Source organism: Phasianus colchicus, chromosome 5, assembly GCF_987193195.1.
Source record: "Phasianus colchicus chromosome 5, bPhaCol1.hap1.1, whole genome shotgun sequence".
In the NCBI taxonomy this organism is placed as follows: Eukaryota; Metazoa; Chordata; class Aves; order Galliformes; family Phasianidae; genus Phasianus; species Phasianus colchicus.
In genome coordinates this window covers 40440599-40461413 of record NC_143440.1, presented here as the reverse complement: position 1 = coordinate 40461413, position 20815 = coordinate 40440599, and the positions used below count along the sequence as shown (strand labels likewise).

The 20815-nt window shown below is 38.2% G+C and overlaps 1 protein-coding gene across 3 annotated transcripts in view; it reads left to right on the top strand.

Annotated features, from left to right (window-relative positions):
* SPTLC2 (serine palmitoyltransferase long chain base subunit 2) overlaps positions 1-20815 on the top strand; it is a 64954-nt gene that overhangs the window by 5337 nt on the left and 38802 nt on the right. Inside the window, exons 2-9 of one of the 3 annotated variants that reach the window (XM_090141450.1) lie at positions 5563-5683; positions 6441-6635; positions 13317-13471; positions 14467-14615; positions 14927-15051; positions 15636-15729; positions 18256-18361; positions 19167-19386. In XM_090141450.1, the coding sequence (XP_089997576.1) occupies positions 6510-6635; positions 13317-13471; positions 14467-14615; positions 14927-15051; positions 15636-15729; positions 18256-18361; positions 19167-19386 (975 nt within the window). In that variant the 5' untranslated portion in view covers positions 5563-5683; positions 6441-6509. Of the gene's footprint in view, positions 1-5562; positions 5684-6440; positions 6636-8076; positions 8412-13316; positions 13472-14466; positions 14616-14926; positions 15052-15635; positions 15730-18255; positions 18362-19166; positions 19387-20815 lie in introns of those variants that run through there. The other 2 variants (XM_031593138.2, XM_090141451.1) reach the window with 2 other exon arrangements.

Genomic DNA, 20815 nt, shown 5'->3' with positions numbered 1-20815 from the left:
AGACCTCCTCTGAGCTAGGGATGGACATGATGGCCACTGGAGGTTTCTTCTGACCACAGTTAGTTCTGATTGCACAGATAAACTCCTGGACTTTAGGAATGTGCCCTGGGTTAGACATGAGTGTTTAATCCTTGAACCCTGATAAAAATGTAGATGTTAGGGTTTTTAGCATGTATTCCAAGGCTCATGTTAGACTCAAAGAAATTTATTACATTCTGTTTCTAGCTCGGCTTTTTGATTAACAACATGTGTTGCATCAGTAACATAAAACTGAACTGAGTAGAAAATTGGCTGACCTAGAAAAGGCTGTGATCTCCTTCAGATGTTTTAACTGACAGAACTATTTCTGAAAAAGCCTATCTGTGCAATGAGGATACTTTCCTAATACCAAATGTAATTATAAAAATCTATAAGCCTTTGTGGAAGGAATAGCTAGACAACATCTTTCTGGCTAAATGAGTATTAGAAGCCATCATATTAAATTAGTGACTGTAACATCAGTGTCAGGGTTGTCTGAAAATTTCTTTATCCGTGCTAGTATTAGAACAAACCCACAGTTAATGTGACTGGCTTCTCTTAAATCCGTGTGTGTTACTGAGGCCAGTTTGAATAAAATATTGAAACCATGTTGGGACTACCATTTTAAAGTAAGCTTCTTTATCCCTTGAACGTTCCAATAACTTTTTATAACCATATGCAAAAACACCTTTTGTTAAAGCAACTACGTGAATGGTGTCTTTTTGTAGCAAGTTGTTTTCCTGTCTTAAATGTACAGCAAAAGCTGTTTTTCTTAAGTAAGCATCATACTTTCAAACTCTTGACCATAAAACCCAAGCTATATCTTGATTTTTCTATTGACTTCAGTTTCCCTAGAAAGAGCATAAACTGGGAGCCATGCTGAAGCTGAGGGCAAAACTACCAGCCTTCATTAAAAGATCATTTCTTGAGAAAGAACTGTTCTGCCTTGAGAAGTGCAGCCTTGATGACTGCTTATAGTTGAAGAGGCAGGAGCTGAAATATGTAGGAAGTGGTAGGTTTTGGTGTTTGTAAAACCCTGAGAGCCTGTGGCTTGGTCTGTTAGTGATCCACTGGACTTGTTCTGTCTTTGAAATTCTTCATTGCACACTTAATAGCTGAATGTATGTAAGGCATGTTTTATCAAAATACTGTATATGTCAGACTGAACATATTAGATAAGATAACGTAGTAGATCTGAGGTAACAAGATAAACTATCAGGAAGAAGTGTGTTCTCAAGAGAATTTGAATGGTCAGTTATATATACATAGGTCAGTATTAATCACAGGCAAAAATAGGCTTAATTGTATCACTCATTTAAAAAAGGAATTACACATTTAAACCATGAACATGTATGAGGTATTTATACTACTTGTGTGGATACGGCAGAGGCATCCGAGTTATCAAAGGAGCGTCAGATTCGTTGGGAAATAATATTTGCAGATTCAAATGTTTGATATCCATACCAACTAGAACAAATATTTAAGTGAGAATACACTGGAGTGATAAAGTCTGTCATGTAAAGAAAAAATGTACCTCCAGTGATTTTATTTTTTTTTTTTTTTCCTGGAAGATTAAAATGTGACTCAAACCAGTGCCTTCTCATTTTGGTAGTGAATCTTAGTGTTTTTACCATTGCAGCAGTTTGAGATGTGAAGGCTAAGAACAAAGCAGCACAAGAAGAAAGTCTGGAGGTGACAGGGAGGAGTTAATACAGAATAAGTAATAGCTTAGGTGAGGCTGCCTCTGGGAAATAACCATGTAGTGCTGTAGTTTCTTTCATTCCGATTCTCTTGATTCCATACAACAAATGTGACTGCTTTTGAGGTGCATGCCCTGTCTTTCCATGTATTCCCTGCAGCTGACAGGAATCTTTGACAAAAAAAAGCAAGCAACACTGGGAAGTAGCTTTTTATTATGCATCTAAAACCAGAAGCTGTATGTCTCCTAGTGGAATGTCTGCAGTATGTGTGGTACGTGTCATCAGAAGCTGCTACATTTTAATAGGAATTTTGCGAAGTTGTCTTCCAGCAACTTTTAAGGCATTTACATAAAATCAGCTGGGCTCATCTGGCTTTTGTTTTTCCTTGCAGCAAGAAGTACAGCAGTCTCTTTAATACAGAGTGTTGTGATTTTCCAAGGATAGCAGTATAAGTACTTATGGTGTTCACTGTTAACTGTGTTGCGTGTGCTGTGCTTCTGCAGCATCTTCTCTGCCTGAGGTGTATGCCACTTGTGCAGGGTATTTACCATGGCAAATATTTATAATAAACAACTTCAAAAGATTCACTGATTAAATCCTGTCTTTACTGTCTGCAGTGGTGTCTGTGCATGTTCCTGTGCTTACACATGGCTTTTGTCTTCTTGCAAAACTTATCTAATGCTTTTGGAAGTTTATGTGCTGTCCTGCCCTACAGTCAGAGTTTGGCTTCTGCATGCTGCTCTGTATCCACCTGTTTCTGCCATGCTGACTTTGATGAGAGGGAGCTCTTCGCCTAACTGGTTGCTGACATAGGTGTAGCACATGCACTGAGAACCATGAGAAATAAGTTTTTCTTGAACAGATAGACAGGTTAAGAATAATGTTAGCTTGATGTGTGTCCTGTTTTGGCTGCTGGCAGTGGGAACTTAATACCGAAATCTGTATCTGTTTGCTTGATTCTTTTTCTCCCCTTTGTAAATCCAGGAGAGGGTGATGCATGGAGGTCCTTTTCTGAAGACCTGTCCAAACTTAGAAAAAGGGCAATTGTGAAGGGTGCAAGTAAAAGCAAGTTTACTGTTAATGACTTCTGTCAGTTCCATTTTTCCCTTACTTTGATAACTCTGATGGAGACAGCAGAGGTCTCTGCTGGTGAAGCATGCAATTAGCTATATGTCTAGTTGTGAATTTATCTTTAGTGGAGTGACTTAAATGAGAGCTATGTCTGTGTAGAAGATACTGCTCTGTCCCTGATGTCAGATGGCCTGTAATTGTGGTAAGAGATACCAGTGTAAGAATGTTATGTGAGAATTTGTTTTGTACTTTCATTGAAGAATTTGCCTGAAATGAGACAAGAAGAAAAATCTTTTTTCTGTGGAGCTGGAGTCTGGTTCTGGTGGTTCCTGAGCTTAAGGCACTGCAAGAACTAATGCTATCTGTAGGACAGAGTGTTCTTTAAAGCACAACTTTGCACAGCACTTGGGTAAGAATGTAAGCTAAGGCGTGCTTACAGTGTGTTTGTGTATTTGTACATCCATAATCCCATCCTCTGTACCAGAGACAGTATCATGATAATTGTAGGGATTGTATGTAGGTCACTCCAAAACAAATGACTCCTATTTATTTCCAGAGAAATCACAACAGTTACAAAGAACACAATAACACTACTTGATAGAGCAAATTCTCAGCTAAAAGATGCTGTTTTTTTTTTTTTTTTTCTAATGTAGTCACTACCATCAGCTATTTGCTGCTTTTTTATTAGCCGTGAACAAGAGCCTGCACTCATCAAAATCTGTACCAGCAGAGGGTGACCTACTGTTGCCACTGCTGAAACACATCACCCAGTGCCTCAGTGTGCTCACATCCACTGTTTGGTCTCCATAAACATTCAGCAAGTCTTGATGAATGTCAGTGGATGCCATTTTTTCTCCGTGGAGGAATTGAATGACGCACTTTTGCTTTATCCTCACTCCCATGTCAAACAGTGTTTTGTCAGGCTGTCCTGCTCTGTATGAGCACAGTGATAGAAGAATACCAGGAGGTGAAATTAATTTGTCTTGAATCGATGCTTATATTCCTAAAAGAGTCTTTCTCAATGAAATGTTACTTTTGATAATGCAACGCGACCTTTATTTTAGCATTTTTCACAAGCAGGGGCATCTCTAAGGAGTGAAAAAGTGTTGCACACTGTTTCTGATTAGAACTGATTTATTTATTTGTTCATCAGTAGCTATTGGTGATTAACCTCAACTGTTAGTTTGTATCCTTTCATCTCTTCCAGATGAACATCCAGTAACCCGAGAAAGGCATTAGAAGCTTTGATGTGATTTCCATTTATTAGATGCTAAGCCATTTGCATTGTCATTGCCATCTGTCTGCTCATCCAGAAATGAGCAACTACTTACAGCTACAGGTAGTAGATGTTACACATCTGCAGAGTAGCTGCTATTCGGAGCCCAGGCTGTCAGCTTGAGGACACCAAATTCAACTGTAATTCACCAAGTTTTGAAATTGTAGTAACTTGGGAGCTTTGCTGCATGATGCAGTAAAACTTTATGGTTTCATGAATTGGAGCTACAATAATAAAGTTAAGAGGCCTTGAGAGTATTAGGGAAGAGAAGGCACTTGTGTTTTTTTTCCTTTGCAGGGTTGACTTACAGAGTTTGCTGATTGTCATTTGCTTTTACCCCTCCCCGGCAGCTGTTCATTCTTGTTTGTTGAGATCTCTTAAATGAGTTTGTGGAGCAATGGTGTAAAGATTGTTAGAGTCTAATAAATAACTTTCCACAAATCATTGTATTTCCAGCCTGCATCAGTTCCATGTTGTTGGAGAGATGCTGTGCTGAAAGTCAAGTTAGCTTTCATCGTGCAAGCCGGAGGGTGGTGCAGGTGGCTCAAAGTGGGAGTGAGTGGACAAAGGGAGACACTTTGGTTGGTACTGTTCATGAGGAAAACATACTGTGAAACTGGCCTTGACAAAACTTTTAAATTGCCTTCATCTTAGCTGCAGTGTAGTAAGCCTGGGCGATTTCTACACTTGTCCAAAATCTTCTAACTTAAGCCACCACTGTAGGCAGTATGTTTTAAAACTACTTCAGTGTTAAACCTTGCCTCAAAGCACTGCAGTTCTGTTATTTGTATCTGGCATAAGTGCAGCTGCTAAAATATGTTTCTATAGTATCTTTATTTTGTTTCCACTCGTGTATCAGTTCTCAAGTCTTGACAACCACAGTCACTACACTGTGAAATTCTATATTGGTCTGCAACCAGCTGGGTGTGTGTTGGCAAAGAAAAGAGGTAGAAATGGGTATTGGGGGAAAGGTAGTGTTAGAGTTCATGCTCAGTTATTGACTGCATAACCTGATTGTATCTTATGAAGCAGACCCTTGCTTCTAAAAAATTAAGCTTAAGATAATAGTATCAGGCTTGAAATGCAGACTTGCTACAGCATCTGGAATGAACAGATGCTGGTTTCCAAACAAAACATTGCTTGGAAAGCATGTGTGCTTTAATTGATTTGTTAGCTGTTAATAAGTTACTTCAACTCTGGCTTCCCTTCCCGTATGATCCTATGGATGCCATACAAAAATGACCTGTGTTGTTCTGCTGGCTATGGTTATCGTTCTTTGATGTATTTAGGACCATCCTTTTCCCTAAGTGTTGATGTTTCTTTGGTTAGAATCTTTTAAAATAGACTCCTTATTATATTTGCCTACAAATTGAAGTTTGAGTACAGTCTAAAGAAATTCAAACATCATTGTTGACCCAGCTCTTTTTTCAGTGTGCTGTTATTATTAATATGGTAATTTATTGAAGCTTATCTTGATTTCCTTCTTGTTTTCCACAGCCACTCCCTTGCACATCAGGCAACACCCTTCATAGTATGTTTGAAGAAAGTTACAGCACTGTGTACCAATAAGTAGCCTAGTTAAAACTATGACATTTTTACAACTGCGGTGTTACGTTGGGTGAGCACTTGCCTTGTTATTTCAAATATTTTCTGTCACGGTCACCAGTACAACACATCAACCATAATTGAGGTGCACACGTATTAATCAACTAGGCAAATTCTTTTCTTCAGGAGATAGCTTTTAGGTAACAAGATGCCATGTGGATTTTATGCAGAAAGCTTTGCTTTGTTCTGTGTTCTGACATATATGCAATGTTGAGGCTATGTATACAATGAGTTGTTTGTCTGTGATGCCATGTCCACCACATGGATGAGTACAGTGGTTATGTCAGCATCTTTAGGCTTAAGGCTATGGAGAAACACAGAGGATACTTGTTTTCTTACAGCAATGTAGGCTTCCATAGCAGAATCTTGTTTGAATATTGTCCAGTTCTTTTGGATCTCACAATCCTGAAAATACATTCTTTATTTTATAGAACTGTTCATTTGTTCCTGGATTTCTGTGGGTTTTCTGTTTAGTTGGTTTTTTATTGTGGGTGGTTTGGGTTTTTTTTCCTCTTTAGGAGGTCTTGGAAACCTCTGCTCTGTGATTTTGGTTATGTGAAAGTCTAGGTAGATGAGGAGGCTTTTTCACACCAACCTTGTATATAGAGACTAACAATGTTTGTCATGACCAAACCTAGCTGGAAGAACTAGGATTTGGGCTAGGGGAGGGCAAAATCAGTTACAAGATCAGAGGGATTACTCAGAAATGCATGTTTGATGTTCCTTGAATGAGTATCTTACAGCTGCCTCTCTTTAAATTTTTACTTCAGATAGATCGCATCGTGCACAATGGAGGATTATACAAAAGGCCTTTCAATGAAGCTTTTGAAGAAACACCAATGCTGGTTGCTGTGCTGACCTATGTAGGCTACGGTGTTCTCACACTCTTTGGGTATCTGCGAGATTTCATGCGGCAGTGGAAGATTGAGAAGTGTCAAAATGCAATAGAAAGAGAAGAACAAAAGGTAAAGACTGAGAAATTTCAATGTGGAAATTGTGTGGCTGAGGCTATAGTTTAAGTATTTATTTGCAGAGCAATATTGTTTGAAGTTTTCTACTGTTCTCCTTGTATCCGATATGCTCTGTGTGTTATGTTAGTACTGTGGTGTGGTTAAACAAAACAATGTTTTGTTTATTTGAGTTATTTTTTGGTGGCATAGCTATATTGTCTATTTTACTGGAAACTACATCAACAATTATATCAACATGCTGAGTGATGCCTCAGCTGCAGAAACAAGTGTTTGTGGCAGAAACACCTCGTATACCAGCATCAGCAGCAAGAGAAATGCTTCTTGAGGGATCTAGCTGGAGTTTCACAGCAGTGGTATGCTTTTTGATGCTGTTCTGGGTGCTGTCTGTGTTTTGATTTGGAAACATTCTCTCAGCCCAACTATCTGCAAAGAAAAGCTCGCAGTAAGAACCAGAGTGTAAACTGGATGATTTTGAATTAATATGAGATTCAAAACGGTAGTGGGTTAGCTGGTGAGCAATTTGAGGCACTGACTTACTGATAGCATTTAAAGAATTTTAAACACCTTTTAGTGAAAGTTTCTGTTACCAGTTAAAAGTCTTGCACCTCCAGCAGTTAGTCTAATACAAATAATCTTAAATTGTTTTAAATAATTTCTAGAGGCCTTTAGTCCCCACTCAAGTTACTGTTAAGGAGCTGCCACTTAAACTGGCAGTTTGTAAGCTATTTCCTGCTAACTCTGTGTGAGCTGTCGTAGGTTAGTGTGAATACCAGTGAGGTTTTCTCCAAAAGTCAAAGTAGATTGGCTTACTCTTGCTGACCAGGGTTCTGTTTTTCCCAGTCACTGATCCAGCTTATGATACTTCAAGGCAGTTTGTTTTTTCGCTTGCTGGTTTCTGGTTCTCTAGGCAGCCACACAAGCAGTTGGAATTGGCTAGTAGAAAATGAAGGTGGGGGGAAGCAGCTCAAGAATGTAAACAAATAACTAAGGATAGGAGGGTGGGAGGAGGAAAGACAATAGACAACTTCTTTTAGAGGCAGCATTAGGCAAAGTTTGTATCATGCTGTGGTAGATGAGATAAGATGCAGTGCCGATGCCTAAAATGATTTCATGGTAGCTTCTTCGTATTCTTATAGTAGCTTGTGGTAGAATTAAGCTGACTCATGGTAAGGCACATAATTCCAAAACAGAAATATTGTTTCAGGAATTTAATGAGGAATAGATATTTCGTGTTTGTTAACAGTGCAGGAAGCTAAATTTATACTATTTCCAAAACTAACTTCAGGAATCTAGAAGTAAAACTTTTATTCCCTTTCAGTATCCAATTTCTGGATGAATATTGCAAGCTAAATCTCCATTTTTTAATTTTATAAATTAATTCTAGCATTGCATCTTCCCCTGGAAGGCTTCTGTTTAACAAGTAAACTTCCCAGACAGATGAATTGAAACTCCCTGTGTGTTGACCTTGGCTTTCAGGGAAGAGCTGCATGTGTTGTGTTTTTGTTTTGTGCACAAGATTTCTGTGGGTGGGTCTAGTGAGAAGCACTTTTATCTGAAGGCTCAGTTTGCTGTGTATCATGTCATGAATGGGCCCCTCACTAGAGGAAAGACATCAAGGCCCTGGAGTGTGTCCAGAGAAGAGCAGTGAAACTGGTGAGGGGTCTGGAGCACAAGTCCTATGAGGAGCGGCTGAGGGAGCTGGGATTGTTTAGTCTGGAGAAGAGGAGGCTCAGGGGAGATCTCATTGCACTCTGGATGAGGAGCTGCGAGGTATGGTTTAGTAGCTTGTGGTAGCATTGGTAATGTGAAGACAATTGGACTAGATGATCTTACAGGTCGTTTCCAACCTTGTGATTCTATGATTCTATGAATAGGCCAGTGAATACTGTATATGGATGGAAAATAGGAAGTTTAAAAAAGTTCTGGAATGAAAGAAATGCCAGCGTAGTGTACTTCCCTAAATCATGTTTTTAGCACTTAGGTTGGAACAGCTATTTCTGCTGCTGGACAAACAGAAAAGTGATCATGTCAGATCTAGAATATATGGTACTTGACCTCACATTTTGATGCTTTGAGCTTTTTTGTCTGCAAATGAATTGATGGTAGGGTGTTGCAGTGTACCAAGTGTGGGAGCCAGGTTTTGTTTTGGTACAGGGGAGTGCTCAATGACTCGTTTTGAGACAGTTTGTCATTTCCACGTACTTGAGTCTCTCAGGCAACTGGCTGACAGCCCTACTGTCTTTTAGTAAAGAGGTATAGATACCAGTGTGCAGGAAAGGCTTAAAACTCCTGTTTTTTAAAATTAATATATTAAATTGGAGAAGCCCTGGTGTAGTTTCTAGCAGATTTAGAGTCAGTGACCTCTTCATGCACAGTACTATCTTTATTACATGAATCTCAAATTGATGATAATTTTCTTAGCAATCAAGCAAAGCAATTAGCTTTAGTTTTCTGAAAAAGTTTATAAAACGCTTTGTAGGTGAAGAGCTCAAAGCAAAGGCATTGGAAGTAACTGTGTAGATTAGCAGTATGAAGATGTTCTGTGTGAGCAGAACTAAATTACATTCTGCAAGAAAATGTTCCATGTAGGGCTGAATGAACGTGTCCTGATTCATGGAATTGAAGTATATGGATATCTCTTGTGGTGTGTTTCTGAGAATGATTGAAGTTAACAGCACTGAGTAAGCTTCAGTCTGGAATGTGGTTTTAGGAAGAAAAAAAAGGGGGGGGGGGGAGAAAAAAGCCTTGTGATTTTTTTGAAGAGCACTTTATTTCAGTAGCATAAGTTCTTGCTGAAACTGTTAGATAATATTGTGTGTCTCAGAACTAGAAAATGAAATTGGGCAAAGATAATTGGAAGAGTAGGATTTCTAATGCATGTATGTTGGGACTGTCTCTGACAGTGGGTAAATACCTTGCAACTTATTAGAGAGCAGCACAAAGCAATGAATGATTCTAGAAAAAACTAGTATTCACTCTCCAGAGCTACACAAAAAGGTAAAGGCTTTACTAGCATGGATTACCAGGAGGGAGTAGTCTTTGTGTTTTGGCATCAGTTAAAATGTATCCATCTGGGCTTTTCCTGGAAACTGGTATGTGTAGCATATCCTGTCAGAAACGTGGGTCTGTTTTAGGTGTGGGTGAGCGGAAAGATGAAAACTGCCAGTTACCCTGGAATCACTGTGTGTGTACTCAGTTTAACCTAATGCTCAGTTATAACTTTTTTTTCAGTAGCCGTGCTTGTAGTATTTCATAGGTGAAAGGAAAACTGCTTTTATATTTACCCTGATCTGATTTACCTACACTGTCTATTTTGTACATGGAAGCAAACTGTCTGAATGGGGGCGGTGAGTCTTTAATGTACCTCTCTGTGCTTGATAGCTTCCCTGTGCCAACTGAATTTCTGGTATCTGAAGCCTTCAAACATTCCTACAGTTGGATTTGTGTGGACAAGTATGTTTGAGGTGGTGAACTGGAGGCTTCTGCTCAGTGTTGTCTTAGGATCTGCATAGCTCATTGTAGGCCTGCCGAGAATGTAAAAATTGCCCACAGTTGCTGCTGCACTTTTTCTTGTCTCACATAACAGTGAGATGGAACCAGCCTTTTTCATTTTTTTTCCTTTTAGAAGCCTGCTTGTTGCATTTGTCTACCTGATTTCCATTCAGAGTTAGTTTTGTGTTATTAGGGAAGGCATTAGGTGAATTGCAGGTAAGCCTTGTTGGTGTTCATGGCACCATCTGTTAGCTTACGTGCAATGCTGTAAAAACTTGGCTCTAAAAGCAACATAATTGCTGCGTTGGCATGTTACTATACTCCAAGCTAATGGTTACAAAGCTCTCGTTATGACCTTCATTTGTATTACTGATTTACAATATGATGAAATCTTGGATTTACAGGTTGCCTGTGCTAAGGTGCTGCACCTCAAGGGAGAGTTTTATTCTTCCCTTGCTTCAATTCCTTATTGAAATTGCTATACTCTTCAGGCTTATGGAAGATCTCTAGTCTTTAAGTTTATGCATCTGGGGTTGTTTCACTAGTAATGTTCTAGATTTTTAATGCTTCCTTAGCACTCCTAAAAAGCAAGGCTAGTGTCCTGTATTGAATATGAGTTCTTTTACTTATCATTTGTTCCTTGAATTTGTTAACTTTTGAAGCACGCTTTTTTTTTATTTCATGATAATCTGTAAGGTTTGAAGAACTTCACAATAAAGTCTCTTCAGAATTTACAGGTTATGCTGCTGTCTTGTAAGATTGTACTTGCATTATATCTTGGTGGTGTCAATCTGACATGGGTGCCTATCTTTCTCTCACCAGTTGAGCTTGTTAGTCTTCCTGCTTTGTCGCCTTGTTTCAAAATAAAACACGATTTATCTGATTAGAAATATGAGGTAAGATTGGACTGTATCAGCCCAGGCATACCTGCTTGAGTTAGAACAATGACTAATTTGCAGCCTCCATTCCTAGCCAAGAACCTTGGCTAAAGTTTCGGTTGACTTCCTGGGTCACATAGTTAATGTGCTTCAATAACTACTGCCAAGTCAAATTCTTATGTGAAATGGTTAAGAAAATCTGAAAGTGGTTACCAATATCTGAGGTTATAACTAAATTTAAGTTCTTAAATTTTTTTTTTGCTTATTTTTACTTCCTCACTTCATCCACCCCATGAAAGATGCTGTAATAGAGGCTTTCAGACACTTACCAATTAACTATTTGGAATCTTAAGTCATGAACTGGGATCTTACTGTATTGCTCCAAGTACTGTCGTGCTTATCACCACTCTATTAGAGTAAAGTAGCTATGTAACTTTTCATATATGAATTAAACTTTTGAATGTGTTCATGCTTTTTTTCCACTGCAAAAGGAGCAAATTTCTTAAGTGCTTCAAGCCTGAAACCTACCATCTTTTTGGGACAGTGAGATACTGAAGGTGAGGAAGGTTAAAGTTGTGTTACTTTTTCAGAAAACTAATGATTTTCTAGAGGATTATAACGTTATTTGTTTACTTTCTATCTTATTAATCCAGTTTGATGGAAGGCCTTCATAGAAGACATGGCAAAAGTGAATGCCAAACTATACTTGAGTAAAGGAACATGGAAGAAGTAATTCAGTGCATCATAACTCTTTGAAATCTCATTCCCATTGTCTTCCTTTGCTGAGGAAGGACATAGAGTGACTTGGGTTGGAAGAGACCTTAAAGGTCATCCAGTTCTGACACTCCTGCCATGGGGGACAGGGGGTCATCCCCAACTAGACCAGAGCCCCATCCAACCTGGCCTTGAACTCCTCAAGGGATGAAGCATCCACAGCTTCTCTGGGCCTGTGCTGGTGCCTTGTCATCTTCTGAGTAAATAATTTTCCCCTACCATCTGATCTAAATCTTCCCTCTTCTAGTTTAAAACCATTCCCCATTATCCTATCAGTATTGGACGGTTAAAAAGTTGATCTTTATCTTTTCCTTTATTCTGTGAAGGAGAAATCACTGGCTAAATCTTGTTTTTCCATAATTGAAATGATGAAAAAGAGTATCTATGTGCCTTCTTGATGTGTCCTTATGTGCAGGCAATTCAGAAGGGAAAGTAGATGCAGCAACTTTTACCTAGAAGCTCTTTCCTGTGCATCTTCAGGTAGGAGGATGTGAAAAGGTGAATCTAGATGGTTCGTTTACTCTAAGCTAAAAGTTGTGAAACCATAAAATGGGGAAGGTAAAGGAAAATGTACTCTTACTTCGGTTGAGCATTGCAAGTAGAAGCTTCTCAGTACTTATTTGTGTGAATTGTTATTAAAGAAACTGGTATAAATGCTCTCAGTTCTGCTTCCGTGTTAGAAATACCAGGCACTAGTATTTGGTCAGACAGATACTCTGTCTTATCCTGCCACCTAATAAAAAATGCCTCTCTCCATACGTTCAGCTATGTTGTGAAAAACAGGAATAAATGTGATGCTGGCTCTTACCTTTGTCATAAGTTTACATTTTCCTTTTGCAGTGTTTTACAAGGGCTTGCTTTTGCAACAGTAGCAGATGAGTGATATATTCTTATCACCACCGAATGTCGAACTTCCTTTAAATTTAATAGTAGTGATGGAATCTCATGACTCTCAAGCATTTTAAGTAGGCCAGAAAAACACGTTCTTGAGTGCTCAGATGTCCTTGCTCTCACACTTTGAGTGACACGCAAGAATGTCAAACTGTTTTCCTGAAAAACATTGGAAGGGAAGCTGGAAGTCAGGAAACTCTCGTGCACGGAAATCCTGTGGGACTTCAGTCACAAAGCTGTGGAGAACAGAGGTGCCACAATGAAGTTTAATTGTTTGGCTTCTGAATAAAAAGATGTGATAAGTTCTAACAATAGCTCTATAATAATAGTATTGCTGCTTTATTACATGCATTTCTAACATACAGAAAATACAGCAGAGTACCTCAGCTTTCTCAGTGCTTTCTCATTTCCAGGTGATTTTGCACTGGTATCTGCTTTGAGAAGTAACAATACTATGTTTAACAAACTTTGGTTGGAATTTTTTTCAGGACTTAAGAATGAAGAGTTCTCTACTTTTTCCTGCATTTTCTTGATTTATTTTATTTTACAAGTTACATTCATTGATTCAGAAAACACCTTGTTCCTTTTATTACCAGTTTGCCGTATTGTATTGTTTCCTTTCATTTTTGATGTGTTTCAGGACTTTGTCCCATTGTACCAGGACTTTGAAAATTTCTATACCAGAAACCTCTACATGCGCATTCGAGACACCTGGAACCGTCCAATTTGCAGTGTGCCAGGGGCCAAAGTGGACGTGATGGAGAGAGTTTCCCATGACTATAACTGGACATTCACGTGAGTCAGCTTGAAGAAAAGCCTTCCACCAGCTACTTCTAAGTAGGGTCTCTAAAAGCACATTGAAAGCTTTGCGGTTGAAGAAGCAGTGAATTATGTTTATTTTGAGATTTACACTGGCTGTTTTGAACCACGTCTGGCCGCCGAGATGATTATATAATCTTTGGTGTTAACACCTATTGATGATTCTGCATGCGTTAAGATCCCGTAGTCCTATGAAATCTATTTTCCAATGGTAAAACTTAATGCTTTTATGTGCGATGCACAGAATCTGGAGTAGGTCCTTTGGATTGCATTACTTGTGACTTTTTGTGCTGATTTAGAATTAGTCCAGGCACTTGGTGAAACACAGCCAAAAATTTAAGGGCAGATGTGTTCTTGTTGTCTTCTGGTTTTGTTTCTATTTTGAAATTGCAAATGATGTAGCACAAGGCTTGACATGAAGAGATTTGCAGCATAGTATTTGGTGAAACTAGTCATATATCTCCTTGACTTTCAAGGGCAAAATAATTAAATCTTTTTTCACTAAACTTCTTTAATCTCCTTGTCACGTAGCATAGGCACAACAGTGCCAGATGTGTTTCCTTTCCATGGTTAGAGGATATCCTGCTTGAGGGGCTGCCAAGTTAACTGATCTAGATATCTTATTTTCTTATTGGACAGCAAATTGTGTGTTTCTGAGATGGAGGAGGAACAATGTCAGAAACAAACTGTTTGAAAATCCTGAAGTAATATTTGATATAATAGTATAACTGCCTCTTTATATAGACTGTTGCGGGAACTTCCATTTTTTTCAACTTCCATTTTGCAACTATGAGAGAAGGAGAATGTGTCTTTTGTTGCTGGAGTTTGATAATGAGGATCAGTGCTGAAAAAAATTGTTGATTCTATAGACTTTTTACTAATGTTTCAGTACATATGTTATGAAACTTAAACAAGAGTCTTCTGGCTGAGTTTTGCAATTTTGTGTCCTAATTTTTTTTTTTTTATCACAGGTACACGGGGAGAGTGATAAAAGGTGTTATTAATATGGGTTCCTATAACTACCTTGGATTTGCACAGAACAATGGGGCTTGCCAGCAGGCAGCAGCTAAAGTTCTGTCCCGGTATGGAGCTGGGGTGTGCAGCAGTAGGCAAGAGATGGGTAAGTTGGAAGAAGATAGGATGTTCCTTCAATGTTTGTTTCAAAGTATTTAATTTGATCTCAAATCTTCTAAACATTACTTGTTTCAACTCTGGAACTTTAGACTAAGCAATAAAGAAGTCATTGTTTTAGTGAATATAAATTGACCTTCTGGGTTTAGTTTATACAGCACAGCTGTTGATTTGTTAATGTTTATAGTGTTACTGTCTGTGCTTTTCAGTAAAGACTGTACTGATTGGTGGAGATGTTTACTGTAGAATACAGCAATAGTGGAAGCTTTTCATCCTGAATTTCTTCTGTTTTATGTGCAGGAAACTTGGACAAACATGAGGAGCTGGAAAAGCTAGTTGCCAGATTTCTAGGTGTGGAATCTGCAATGGCGTATGGCATGGGGTTTGCAACCAACTCTATGAACATTCCAGCCTTAGTAGGAAAGGTATGGCTCACGTTACTGGTAAGACCACATCTAACAAAGACCGTGGGTACAGTTTTCTAAAATCTACTTGTCTATTTTTTTATTTTTATTTTTTTACCTCAATGACACCACCTGCAAATATTCTCTGTGGAAATTGTAGGTCACAGGAAACATTGCTAGCTTTGCAAAAATTTTTGGGCAGCAGCATCCTAGGAACCAGTAGCACTCTAGATCTCTAGCATGTTATGGCTTGCTGCCTCAGGCTACTTGTTAGTATATAAACAGTGGTTCATTGATTTAAAGGTATTTTGATGCTCTTGAGACACTAAGAACTGTCATTCTGCAGGACTTCAGTGGGTGGTGAAACAAGTAATTATTTAAGCTGGCAGCAGTTGTGTATCTTTATTTACCACATTAAGGTTGCAAATCATTTCTTAGCCAGTCTTGCCTGAGTCAGCTGCATTTATGTTGGATTTTTTCTTTGGTTGTTTGGGCTTTTTTGTATTCTTAAATTATCTCTGAGCAATTGAGAGTTGAAAGGTGTTGTGTGCTTGACTGTGAAACTTAACTTTTTCAGCATCTTTCCCTTTTGCCTTCTAATTCAGGGCTGTCTAATTTTGAGTGATGAACTGAACCATGCATCTCTAGTGCTTGGGGCAAGACTGTCAGGAGCAGCTATTCGAATCTTTAAGCACAACAGTAAGTATCAAATGGTGGACACTACCTTTCTGCTGGATCTTCAGATCAGATGGAAACTCTTCTATTTTCTAATAGTTGGAAATCCCATTTCATGTGAGAAATCAGTTGCTGGTTACCTGAAAGGTCAGAAGACTGCTGCTATTAGTCATTTTAAGTTGGAAATTGTTTTATGTATTCAGTCTCAAATAGTAGTGCTTAGATGATTAAGCTGGGCTGACTTGCATCTCCGCATGTGAAGAACAACACATTGCCTGTAAACCTGCCAGAGAGCAAAAGTATTCTCATGTAGCTTCTTGTTACCTGGTTAGCTCAGCACTGTTAAGCTCATCTAATAGTCCATGTCACATAGTAATGTAGTCTTGTAAAGGTCTAGGTTATGATTTGAGGGAATATGAAAGTTTTTAACTTTTGGACCAGATGCTGGCATGGTCCTACATTAAGAGAACTTTAACAATAGAGATGTCATGGCTAAGCTTGACAACTATGTGTTCATACATAGAGTATGAACATACATAGTGTAGTACAAAAGGTATTTCAGGACATGAAGCGTTGGTTAACTGTTACTTGCTGTGTGTATTTTGAAAACAGATACTTAGAATTGTCATTTTGCTAGTTTCAGCTTCCTCCAAAGGAGACATTTTATTTTTCAAATTAAAAAAAAGTTTTTCTTCTTAGTCTCAGTGAAAGACATACCATCTTCCTAATTCATGAAGTCACTACCTCCTTTCTTCAGTTACTCGGAACTCATAATGCACTTTTTATATTACCATTCTCTGAAATCATGTTGACTCTTCTTCCTTTGAAATCTCTGGTGGTGACAGCAAAGTTGGGATGGCTCTAGTTCTTTTTCTTTCTTTGTCCTACTTGGTGGTAAATCCTTTACTGTGTTTCTTGTTTCTTTAGTCTTTTTTGCTTTCTTATTCTCTATTGTTTGAATACTTTTCCTTAAAGAAGTACAGAGTGTACTGGTAACACTTCATTTTTTTTTTGTCACTGTTCTTCATCAGTCTTGATTGCAGTGCATTTTGGTTGTTGGGCAAGATCATAAAGACTTTGCACTCATCTTCTGTATTTGTATAGGCATACTTCTGAATATTGTCCAATGTTCCAGAATTTTAGGGAACGCTCACAGAAATATAGTCCTGGATATTATGTTAGAAGGACTTAGAAGCTCTGGCATTATAAGGAAGAACAGATGTGGGATTATAGGGTACAAACTAGCAATGGTGAGACTATGGATTACTCTAGAAACATGTTGGGGATCCATGAAAGAGAATGGAATTGCACATTAGAATCAGAAGGTACAATGCAAGCAATAAACCGCATGTGTTCTTAGTACTGTCTTGTTGTGGTCTATGCTGCTTTAATTAATTTCATTTTTTTCCAACACACTAATGGCTTCACTCATTATTTTTAGAAATTACTTTCATTTTTCCCTACTTCATTGTGTAGTTTGTCCTTTTTATTAAGATTAGACATATTTTGCCGTCCTTCTCATCCTTGAAAGATTAGAGCAGAAGGCTTTTCTCTAGTACTAATTTTCCATAACTGCACTAAATTCATCCTTTCTTTCATGGGAGAGATTGGAGAAGGGGATTGTTCCACTGTTTATTTGATCTTTGTCTTTTTCTGATCACTATTTCTAACCGTTAAGTTCACCTGTTCTATTCTCTAATTTCTAGTCTAGTTCTACTTCATAAGTTCCACTTGCTGCTAAAATGGTTTTAGTCTACTGGTTGTCTTTTCATGATTTATGATGTTCTTTGTGCCCTTTTATTTGCTTGTTTCTTGCTCAACATTTTAGTTTTCATGGTTGGATTACTGCCATCTCTGTTTCTTCCTCACTTTTTTTATCTTCAGGACTGATTTCACATGTATGCATTTGTCTGTGTTACACTGTTAGGTCTGCTTGGATTATGTCAAGTGTTTTTAGTCAAACCTAATATGGTTTCAGATTACACGTCTACTAACATCATCATCCATCTAGCTTCTGGTATGCTTAGCATTATCTAATTTCCTGTGCTGGTTCTCCCTTTTTCCTCCATGTTTGTTTTTGTAGTTTCCCATCCCACACCTTTTGTCTCTTCGTCTTTTAAACAGAAAATCCGTGTTCTTCACTTTGGTCAGTCTTCTACTTTGGCTGATTATCTTTGAGCTTGTTCCTTATTGACTTATTTCTATACCTAAAGATACATTTCTTTCTCTTTTCCTAGCAATGAGATGCCTTCCTCCACCCCACATTCATTCTTTCTCTGCCCTATTAGTCTTTCTTTGCAATTTGTGCTACTGCTTGTACTTTTAATTTAGGAAGGTCAAAATCTTCATCAGAGTTTGTGTAATCACCCAGTCCCCCTGATCTCATCTATGGGCCTGCAGCTAGATGAAGCCTATGCTTACTGATTTATATGTGGTCTCTCTTCCATATCTAAGCAATTTGTGTGTTTTTAGAGTGTTGCTGTCTTTTGTCATCTTAGAGCTCAAGCCAGTAGCTGTTTCAGTACCATTTAACGGTAATTTCTGGTGCAGATATGCGAAGCCTGGAGAAGCTGCTCAAAGATGCTATTGTGCATGGGCAACCTCGTACACGCAGGCCCTGGAAAAAAATTCTTATCTTGGTGGAAGGAATATACAGGTACAAACTAGACTCTATATTCCTAAGACCCTCTGCATATGATCTAGCTGCTTAGTGTTTGGGTTCCTTTGTCAAATCAAACTGGGTATTATCACTTCAAAGTTATTTCATGGATCTCTTATCTGAAATTAAATTGAAGTATGTTTGCTTCACATCCTAAACTTTTTGTTGCTAGTATGGTAGCTGCACCTGGTATCATTGCAATGCTCACCACATCTAGATCAGGTTTTAGAAGTAAATCTAAATTGATATTCATATCAGAGCTGAGGTCTTAAATTGCTTGTCTATTCCATTCTTTCTGTGCTCAGTGGATGATGCTAGTGTGAATGGAATTATGCAATGTGAAGGCTTTTTGTGTGTAGGAGTATGTAGTAGGTTTTGCTAATTGGCATTAAAATCATCAATGTGATTTTCAGCACAAAACAGTTCAAGACTGTTCTTAGCCCTAAAAACAGTAAGCAAGTAGGATGTCAGATCAAAATACTGATGTTAGAGTGGAAGTAGAAAAGGGATAATTCATTTATTAAATTATCATTGATGACATTCCTTTGCCTTTTATTGCTACTGCTGCTTATTTTTCAGTATGTCAGCATCCCAAAGAGGTTAAATAGGTAGAATATAGTTACCTGAGCAGTAGGTCCAAAGAGGACTTGTTTTTTCAACTCTGCAAAAAAAAATGCGTATAGAAAGTTTTACGTGGTCACAATTAATAAGAGTAAAGAATAGAAATCTTAGTGATTTCTGGCTCTGCAAAGAGAACCCCAACTATTAAGTCAACTTACAATTAATTTCTGTTTCTCAACAGTATGGAGGGATCCATAGTCCGTTTGCCTGAAGTGATTGCCCTTAAGAAGAAATATAAATCCTATCTGTACCTTGATGAGGCTCATAGTATAGGTGCACTGGGTCCTACTGGTCGGGGTGTAGTGGAGTATTTTGGACTCAATCCTGAAGATGTAGATGTTATGATGGGAACATTTACCAAAAGCTTTGGTGCTGCTGGAGGATACATCGGGGGCAAGAAGGTAAAAAGCTGAAAATGTTATGGCTGTTTCAGGCTGATGTTGTGGTTCTTTATTAAGCATTTCAATGTTGACTTGTTTCTTAAATTGCCTTTATTGTCCATTTGTTTCATAATGTTACTTGCTGTCTAGTACAATGAAAGTCTGTTCAGTGCCAATGAGCCTAATCTAATAAAATACCTTATAATTCTATAGTTTCCACGTGGTCAGTGGCGAGCTTAGTTTTGCAGAAAGTCTGGTAAGAGTGTAGTATCTTCTAAGGAACTGTTAGGAGCCAGAAAGCAGGAATTTCTCAATATTACTTTTAATGAAGGAAAAAGAATGCCAAGAGTTTGAGTTTTTCAGCTCATTTGAAAAAAATCCATTTCTTAGCTTAGCCTAGTGGAGATGATTTCGTCTGGACTCAAGCAGTTTGCTTTTGAAAAGACTTCTTTGTGTGTATGGGCACTGATTCTTTTCTATTGAAAGGTACTACTAGAACTTATTGGCCATTGTCAAACTGCTCCTTTTGGCAGGGATAGTGTCATTACATGTGTCCCTTCTTATATCTTTGCATGTATATTACAGATGAGGCTTATAGTAAACCTTTTAATTCAGAGTAAAACTCTATTACTTTCCTGTCAGGACAATAATTGTTTAGATGCAAATAGTGACGTATTTTGCTCCATCCGAATGGGATGGGACTTGCAGAAGTTCCTTTCTGAGATTTTACTGCCATTGGCATAAAATGAGTCTGGCATCTTAACCAGAACAAAGCACCATCTTATTCTTTTTCCAAGGTAGTGGAATTAACTCCCTTGGTGGAAGGTGAAGCAGCCAGGAGTTCTTCATGGTTGTATTTTAGGTACTCTGTTTGCGGAATTGCTTCAGAAGAGGCCTTAAATACTCCTGCCTTGGTTATTTCAAAATCCTTTTACAACTTCCTTTAATTTAACTCTGACTCCAGGCAGACAATAATGAATGATTCTGCCTCTTTATAATATATTCCCTGCTTGTGCTGTGGACAGGGCAATCTTAACAGTTTTATGATAGAATCTGTCCTGGCATTCGTACTGGTTTTTGTGATATTTTACTGGAGTTGTCTTATCATTATGAAGGGTTTTGTTACAGTTAAACAACAAGCAACCTAGATGTATGATATGTTTGTCTTTTGTCCCATATGATCTGTCTTTACCCCCTATCAAATCTAGAATGTATACTTAATTGGGAAGTGCAGGAATGGTAGCCTGGATTCTTGCAATCTTAAATAGAGCAAGAGATTTTATTTATATTGCGCTGGTAAATGGGAGAAAGTAGTATTTTGTAAACTGTGCCCTGTTTGGTGATTTTTTTATTTTTTTTTTAATGGGGAAGCAATTATATTGAGCATGATACATAAGCACCTATGGATCCTGCTCCCCACTATTTCACTTGTTTTATACTCCTACAGTTA